This window comes from Bidens hawaiensis, unplaced genomic scaffold (genome assembly GCF_021521415.1).
Source record: "Bidens hawaiensis isolate Kalapana, Puna unplaced genomic scaffold, B.hawaiensis_p1.1 tig00003244_1, whole genome shotgun sequence".
Taxonomy (NCBI): domain Eukaryota; kingdom Viridiplantae; phylum Streptophyta; class Magnoliopsida; order Asterales; family Asteraceae; genus Bidens; species Bidens hawaiensis.
In genome coordinates this window covers 2,330,708-2,340,000 of record NW_027491178.1, presented here as the reverse complement: position 1 = coordinate 2,340,000, position 9,293 = coordinate 2,330,708, and the positions used below count along the sequence as shown (strand labels likewise).

At 34.6% G+C, this 9,293-nt stretch overlaps 1 protein-coding gene across 3 annotated transcripts; it reads left to right on the top strand.

The window, feature by feature from the left end:
• Positions 1-1,666: 1,666 nt before the first annotated feature.
• Positions 1,667-7,575, top strand: LOC143623024 (uncharacterized). 3 transcript variants are annotated; one of them, XM_077094032.1, is made up of 3 exons: positions 1,667-2,072; positions 3,254-5,915; positions 7,131-7,575. In XM_077094032.1, the coding sequence occupies exons 2-3, from the start codon at positions 3,356-3,358 to the stop codon at positions 7,466-7,468; spliced, it is 2,898 nt and encodes a 965-aa protein (XP_076950147.1). In that variant the 5' UTR covers positions 1,667-2,072; positions 3,254-3,355; the 3' UTR covers positions 7,469-7,575. The 3 variants fall into 3 exon arrangements, with proteins under 3 accessions (XP_076950147.1, XP_076950146.1, XP_076950148.1); XM_077094031.1 differs by lacking the exon at positions 1,667-2,072 and having other exon boundaries at positions 3,022-5,915; XM_077094033.1 differs by lacking the exon at positions 1,667-2,072 and having other exon boundaries at positions 3,023-5,915; positions 7,140-7,575.
• The last annotated feature ends 1,718 nt before the right edge of the window (positions 7,576-9,293 follow it).

The following is a 9,293-nucleotide window of genomic DNA, read 5'->3' as shown; positions in this document are numbered from 1 at the left end:
CCCAAATTGCTAGTTTCTTGATACTAAGCAAGTCACACATCAAAAAAACATTGATGCGAGGAATGTGATATTAGTTACTAACAATTTGCCAAGCTAATGTGGCAACATAATACGAAGTGAGGAGATAATCATTCGTTTCTTCGTATTCTCCACATAATCTTTGACCACACTTAGCTACCCCTTGGCTCACTTATATTGTGTTACTCATGTCTTTTCTTGGGCCTGGTTCGCACACATATAGAGATGACATGATGTATTCTGGTGTTATCTACGTCTAGCCGTAAGCACGCATATATTTGGAAGTGTGATATAATTTGTTTATAAGATCTAGAAGCTTGCATGAATCATGAAGTAAAGTATCTATCTATAAGATATGAAAAATTATTGATATAATGACTATTAATATTTATAGCGGTAGGGTACCAAAAAGACCCAAAAACACTTAAGCACTACCCACGGGTCAACTAAGGGATCCTCACAGGTCACCTGCGGGACATGCGGATCACCCGTTTAACCGTCTAAGGAAGAAACACCCACATGACGTATGCGGAAGCATCGGGGCACCCTCAGAAGTCATCCGTGGGACGGAGTACCCGTCCGCACAAAATGACCGGAAGGCAATGCCTCAGGACAGCTGTCATTAACTGACTGCTTTCTAGAAGAATAACCATGATTGTTACTTGGAGAATACGTGACTCGTCAGCCAATGAATGAAGGACATCTGGTCAGGTTGTTATAACCGTGCACATGGCCAGGGTTTGATTCATCCAATCATAAGGTGACACGTATCCAAGTTGTTATATTCATGCACATGAGACGTATAGCTCAACCTATCACAAAGGGACACGCGTCCAGACGGTTATTAAGATCTTCTAGAAAATGACAGCTGGCTCAATCACCTTCCTACATCCTTCGGCTATAAATACATTGTCAACCTGCATTAGGTATTCATTCACATTCACTCTTATCGCACTTACTCTAATACTTGAGTACTTTCTCTCTTAAGAACTGTACTGATTCTCATGTCGGAGGGTGGTTACGGGAAGACCCCCCTCTTGTCCTTCCCGTGACGAGACTCACGGTGTCTGTTTTGCAGGTTCCGGTCATTGGACTTCGGGAAGTTATACTCGTACTGTGTTGGTTGTTATTGTATCCTACCCTGTTGACTCATTAGATCCAAAGCCAGTATAAGAGATTAGATTAGTGTTTCTTCAATATTACTTTTAATCTATTTCCCAAATAGATTTCCCACAGTTATCTCTGTCAACCACCATCCACACACACACACACCAACCAGCTCTTTCCCCAACATACCACCACCGAGCACCCTTAAGAGCAGTGGCGAAACTTGGACAAAAACACAAAGAGAGTCGAACTCAATACGCATAAAATATTACACAAACGAGTCGAGGACAGACATAATGAAGCTCCCCCATTTGCTTAAGAGTCATAATGCCACCATCTCTCAAGTCTCAATTCCCCTCCTTATCTCACATACTGTTTGTGTTCAACTTGGTATATATCCCAAATTTAAGGAACCAGGTGTTGCAGTTAAAACAATTGTGGTCAACTTTTGTATTGGAATAAGCTAATTAGTTTTCATAAAATGTAAAACTGGTTGGATTATGTGATATATATCTATCATGCAACATCTAAATTAACTATGATGATTTTAAGTTTGATAATTCAATAATCTCACAAACCAAGAAAGAAAAGGAATAAAAATTACTTTCCAACGTTTCTCACTTTCCAAATTCAGTCAAAAGAACATTCTGGTCTTATAATTCCGACAAAAAATCTTTAAACTTTCCCCCACATCTGTTCTTTTGCTGTTTGCCCTCCTTTCAACTCTTTCAAACACAAAGTCCAAATGCCCACTTTGGTAATTTTACCACATCCCCAGCTTGACTCCTTTACTAGTTGTAGCTAGCTAGCTCGTCACTCTATATATACACTTAACTCCTTAAACTCTTACCCTCACATCATCGATCATATATATCATATCTCCTCTCTTCTGGTTCTTGATAATCATATGAATCTTGATCTTCAAACCCCCTAATTATTATACTTTGGTATGTTTAATTTCTCTTAGAATATTATATAAACTTTTTGTGTTTGTTTATGTGTCCATGCATCTATTGATTACCTATTATTTCTTACTAAGTTGCTACACTTCTTGTCCTAGATTGCTACATCAATCCAGTCTATTTATTGGCTTATTGGTTTGGTAGGATTATTCTAGCTTACATAGTCAGTGATAATATTTATAAACGATTATGTTTAATCTATATATATAGGGATTGTCACAATAGCTTCGTGCTCATTTAGGTCCACAATACGTACGCACTTCCAATATTCTTTTTGTAGAATTGACTTATGATCTAGTACTAAGAAAAGTTGTGGACTAAATGAAGTGATTCTTATGATTTAGGTACTTCTATAGCTAGAAAGCTAAATATCAAAAATAAAAATTGTTGCATAGGGGTGTGGTATGTACACCTTATATAGTTATATGTATCCATATGTATTGTTCGTATTCCAAAATTTAATGTTATGAAAGCAGTCTCTAGTTGATATATGTAAGGTTTGTTTACATCACACTCTTCTCAGACCCTACTAGTAGATTCTATTATTTGTGAATTTTACCGGGTACAATTATTATTGTAATGTTTGCCACCTAATATTTAAGTAATTCTGTCATATATATCTGAAGAAAACATTAGAAACGTAATAGTTCTGTCATATTTTATTGACAAAGTTAAAAGGCTATTTGTTGATTGCTTTGATCATTACATTTTAGTCTCCTAATTCTTATTTTGTACATATTCATATTTTTTCATGGTGGGCAATGATATAAATTTAGGAGTAGGATTGAGTGTGTAAGTAGTTAATTAAAAAAAAATCAACTAATGATAAATCTAGTTTTAACTATATCTACACAAAAAAACATAGTAATTATATGGTGTATTATGTTTGTTTAGTTGTTTCAAATTCTAAAGTTATTGTTGATGTAGAAATCATCCAAATCTTTTAGAAGTTTGATTAGTTTTAATTCATGTTATTCTAATGAATTTTCCGGTTTTACAACTTGTATTATCCTTTTCTTTTTGTATTAAACTTAATGCATGGCTAACAATCATTATGGTTGGGGTGCCTTTGATCACCTCTACTTTAACATAATGGAATAGTAATTACACATGGAGCACTGGATCCCATAACTTAGTTTAACATGTTTTTGTCATTATGATGACAGAAAGTGATTGATCAAACTGTTGCTTAATCCTGGTGGTGGAGTCCCATCTTTCCTTTACACCAATTCAAGACTTGCAGTCTGATCATTCAGGTTCCAGTTACAATGAAGACAAGAGTAAAAACCTCACAAGAAACATGCTCCATGTTCATGTTCATGTTCATGTTCTTGTTCTTATTCTTTTCTAATGGATCAGGATTTGCATATTCCAATGAGCATGAACTACTCTTATCCACTAAAGCTTCCATAATTGATCCTTTATCTTTCCTTTCCAACTGGAACAACTCATCATCTTTATGCAACTGGAATGGTGTTACATGTGATTCCAATTCCACCCATGTCACCGAAATCAATCTTTCCGGAAAGAACTTATCCGGTCGGATCTCGGAATCATTATTCAAGATCTTGCATGTTGAAACAATTGATCTTTCCAACAATCAACTCACAAGTGGAATTCCAAGTAACATATTCTCTTGTGCATCACTTGTTCATCTCAACTTAAGCAACAACAACTTAACAGGTTTGATCCCTAAAGGTTCCATTCCAAATCTTGAGAAGTTGGATTTGTCAAACAACTTTCTTTCTGGTCCAATTCCGGAGGGAATTGGATACTTCTTGAAGCTACAATATCTTGATCTTGGTGGAAATACACTAATTGGTGAAATCCCAAAGTCTCTTTCAAATCTAACAAAGTTACAATTTTTAACTTTGGCATCAAACCAATTAATAGGTGAAGTACCATCTGAATTAGGGTTTATGGAAAGCTTGAAATTTATCTACTTGGGTTACAACAATTTGTCCGGTGGGATACCGACCGAAATCGGTTATCTAACTTCCTTGAATCATCTAAATCTTGCTTTCAATAATCTCACCGGTGAAATCCCTTATTCACTTGGTAATCTCACCGAACTTAACTACCTTTTCTTGTACTTCAACAAGCTCACTGGTCCAATTCCTAAAACAATATTCAACCTCAAGAAACTTAAGTCTCTTGATGTTAGTGACAATCTTTTGTCAGGTGAGATTCCAGAACTTGTTTCTCAGTTTAAGGATCTAGAAGTCCTCCACTTGTTTTCGAATCAATTCACCGGAAACATACCGAAATCTTTGAGTTTGTTAAGTCATCTCCAAGTTCTTCAACTATGGTCTAATAAGTTTATTGGTGAGATTCCTGAGGGTTTAGGGATGTATAATAATCTTACAATACTAGATCTTTCAACCAACAATCTCACTGGAAAAATCCCTGAAACCCTTTGTAGTTCCGGTCGTCTTCGTAAACTTATCCTATTCTCCAACTCTATTGAAGGTGAAATCCCTAAAAGTTTAAGTCTTTGTCGGAGTTTAGAAAGGGTTCGTCTTCAAAATAATAAGATATCCGGTCGGTTGTCACCAGAGTTCACTCAACTTCCCCTTGTTTACTTTCTTGATTTGTCGGCGAATAATCTTTCCGGGGAAATTAATAGATTGAGATGGAATACGCCAATGCTTCAAATGTTGAGTTTGTCAAGTAATAGGTTTTCGGGATTGTTACCGGATTCATTTGGCAGCAACAAGCTTGAGAATTTGGATTTGTCCGAAAATGAATTTTCGGGTCACATTTCGACGATGTTTGGGAAGTTGCCAGAGTTAATGGAATTGAAGTTAAGCCGGAATAGGATATCAGGAATAATACCGGATGAATTATCATCATGCAAGAAGCTGGTGAGTATCAACTTTAGTAATAATCATCTCATGGGTGGAATCCCCGAAACCCTAGCGACACTACCGGTTCTTGGAAATCTTGATTTGTCAATGAATCAACTTTCCGGGGAAGTTCCGGAAACCCTAGGGAATGCGGATTCACTTGTTGAAGTGAACATATCTCACAACTTTTTCCATGGTGAATTACCGTCCACCGGAGTGTTTACGGCTATCAATTCATCGGCCGTGGTGGGAAACAACCTATGTGGAGGTGCCTCGCGCATCCATTTACCACCATGTAAGGTGATTAAAACCGCCAACTGGTGGTTTTTTGGGATAGCTGTGATAGTTGTCACATTTGCTGCTATAATTCTGGTCGTCTTGTATGTTAAAAGAAGAAAGGAAGTTGTTCATTACAAGACGACCAGAATTGAAAATGAGATAGATGGAGGCGTGGAATGGGAGTTGCTATTTTTCGATGAGAAAGCTTCAAAAGCCATGACAATTCACGAAATTCTACAAACTTTGAGAGGGCACAAGAATGTAATAACAACTAAATACACCAAATATTTCATCAAAGAATTCAATGGGATCAAACTCGATAATGATCTAATCATCAAACTCAAAGAATTTGGCAAGATTCAGCATCCAAATATATCCAAACTAATTGCAATTTGCAAGTCAGAAAAGGGAAGACTGATCTTGGTTCATGAATATGTGGAAGGGAAGAAGTTGAATGAAGTTATGGGAGAGTTAAGTTGGGAAAGCCGTGGGAAAATTGCCATTGGAATCGCAAAAGCGCTGCGTTATTTGCATAGTTGTTGCTCACCCGCTGGTGTTCTTGTTGGCAATGTTTCGCCAGAAAATGTTATGGTGGTTGATGGGAAAGATGGGACATGTACTAGTATTAAACTGAGTCCTCCGGGAATGATTTTTTCGGACAATATCACTAAGTGTTTGGTTTCTTCAGCCTATGTTGCACCAGGTAAACGTTGATTTTGGCCTTGATAATATTACTCTCAAAAACTAGCATTAATATTAAATTAGTACACATTATAAAACAACTCACTTAGATGTAAAATTTTACTAAATCGTTATTTTTATATATATTATTTATTTGAAATAAATATAACACAGGATAGGGTTATATGACAAATCAAGTCTTAATTAGTGGTCACGTTAAGTAGTTTAAGTTAATGAAACCAGTTCATATATTCAGTTTAAAAAGTCATGTTATAGTCTCACATATAAAATAACACTAATTATTGGCACGTACTTCTACAAAATCATTTTTATTAAAACTTTGGTAGTAATCCATGCACACATGAATTGAACAAGGTAGACAAAGTCCCAACAAAACATCATGAATTTGTTTCCTTTTTGCTTTTAGCCTTTTACAACTGTACACAATCATAGATAGAAAGAGAAATTGTTTTCACTCCCTCCTCTCCCTTTCAAAAAATAATAACAATAACAATATAGAAAAAACCTTAGCAACATTGAGGTGAATTAGATTAATCTGTCATTGGTCGATAATAATTCATACTCATAATTTCAATAACACTCATGGCTTGTAGATTTTGTTATCTAATATAATTTCACTCGTATAATCATATATAGTACTCAATTTCGCTTACATAAATGAGTATATACAAACGTACGTTTTTTGTATGTGAAATTGGATTGAAATCAAGTAAAAATCTATAATTATTTATAAGCGGATGGCATTGTGATTAGTAATGAATATGAAAACTATGAGCCACCCTTGGTAAAATGCACATGATGAGTTATTATTGATCAATAAATAATAGTATAAATTATTAAATTCTAAATTTTCAATAACAATTAAATATAAATAACATGTTAACTTAGAAATAATGAAAAAGGGTATTTTCTTTCAATAGTATCATCCCTTTTACATCTGGAAATTAATTGGTCTTAGGTTCACACTAGCGAACACAAATTACGTTTTTTTTATTAGGAAACTACAATACTCCACTTACTTATAATATAACGTTTTCTTAAAAAGTAGTGCCGTCTTTTAGGCATCTTATTAAATTCATGTGACACGGATATTTGTTAACACACGTCCAAATTATGTTTTTCTGGCATGTTTCAATATTTGAAATATATATTTTAACTATGAGGCAATGACCAAGTGTATTTGATTGTTAAAAATACTTTACTTGCCATACTGTAGAGACAAAAGAGACTAAAGAGATAACCGAGAGCAGTGACATGTACGGATTCGGCCTCATCCTAATCGAGCTACTTACAGGAAAAACTCTGGTTGATGCCGAGATTGGTTTGCACGAAAACATAGTCGAATGGGCACGATATTTCTACTCGGATTGTCACCTAGAGGCATGGGTTGATCCATTACTTAAGGTACATGCACAAGAAAACCCGAATCAAATTGTGGAGATCATGTATCTTGCACTACAATGCACTGCTCATGATATAGCTGCACGACCATATGCAAGTGATGTAGTGAAAAGATTGGAGTCGATTACGAGGTCGGGTACTTTATGTTTCTAGATAGATAGGTATTAAATAAAGTTTTTTTTTTATTTTTATAATCATGGTATTTTGTGTTTATTTTACTTTGTTTTTATGTGTTAGTATGAGGTTTCGGTTTGAGTGGTAGTGAAAAATGGTTCACTTGAATCTAACATGTATGATCCATATATGAAATCTATCATGTATAATCTTGTAGGCCCCTTTAGAAATAGTTTATATAAGATGCATGTACAGCTTAAGAAGTACACTATGTATGGAGGCTTAAGAAGTACGTACACGAAGTATCATCAATCAAGTTCTAACTGTAGGAAAAATGGTTCACTTTGAGTTAAGATAATAAAATATAATAACGATACTCTCGTTAATCGTGGGAAATTCACTTAGTACAATGCCGTTTACAAAAGTATATAAAAAGAATATAAAATGCAAATTTATATACCGAAATGATTCAATCCATATCTCACTAGAAGTGCTTCCATAAGATTTCTTCTAGCATCCATGTCACGAGTCTTCATCACTTGAGTCTTCAACAAATGTTTATTCAAAAAAACAATTCGTTTATTGAAATTGGGTAACGGTTTTTGTTGAGGATCGTGTTAGACACGGGGCCATTAAAACATATTTCGTGCCTACTCTCAAGCGCGTCTGTTTCCCAGGATACAACAACCGGAACAGTATGTGTACTGCCGGAGATGGCCATGAACCCGAGGAAGTCACCGGCTATATTGGTGTTTATTAAGATGTAGGAAAATTTGTTGAAGTTGTTTGACATAAATATAGAGAGTGCTCATCTCTAAATTTTATCATGAGTGTGTGTAAGTGACTTCAAAATAATTTTTTTAAATGTTTTTCAACATGAACCAACAAGTTCATTATATACTTACACAAAATGAGAAATACTCAGCCAAAATTAATATGTCATAAACAATAAAATTAATTTAGTCATAAACTAGATAATCAATCTTGTAATAAACTTGAAATTAATTATTGTAATTAACATGGTTAAATACTTTTAATTAGATTTAAGTGATGAATTAAAACCATCATATTTATTCATGACATGAGTTGAAATAAACTATTTGACCAGGTCCAAACAACTGTTCGCAACAGTCCATTATGCAGGCGCGACACTCATGCGCTCCTACGTGGAACACGATGTCAAAGATAAAGCCAATTTTCACATCTTTGATTATTCCAACCATACAACTTCAAGCATTGATATTCATTCATCTAAGCTCCGTTTTGGACACTCAAATCAATATTTATACAACACATATATAAATATATTATTATGTCAAAAGTTAGTGAAAAATCCGTTTTCATTAATAAATTTTTCCAACACTAACTTTATTTATTTTTAGTTAGGGTAACGAGTGTGCCAAAAATGCCGAGTTGGCATAGAAAATCAAGAAATTTGAGGTTTCAGTCGTTGTTCTTCCTTGTATTTCATTGCTTTAATAACGGTTTAATTGCAATTCTATGAATTTCCGACTAATACTGGCATAGAAAACGGTCCAGTTAATGTAGTGTTTAGTTAGCTTTTGCAGTCGATCAAACCGTTAAATAAGATTTGGAGCCAGCTTGAGGTGATTTTAAGTAGTAATTTCCGTGCAACAAAATCTTATCTTTTAATTTACCCTTTTTTCACTTAATGCAAAGGACGTGTCTAGTTAGTAGTTACATATTTAAATTAATATATTTTTTAATGATTTTATTGAACTTGTTATGACATTTTAACACTAGTAAAAGCCAAAAAAAAAGTTTAAAATTTAGCGACAGATTTCCAACGTAAATTTCATTGGTTGCAAAATTAGCGACAACCACTGACCAGTCGCATAAAGAA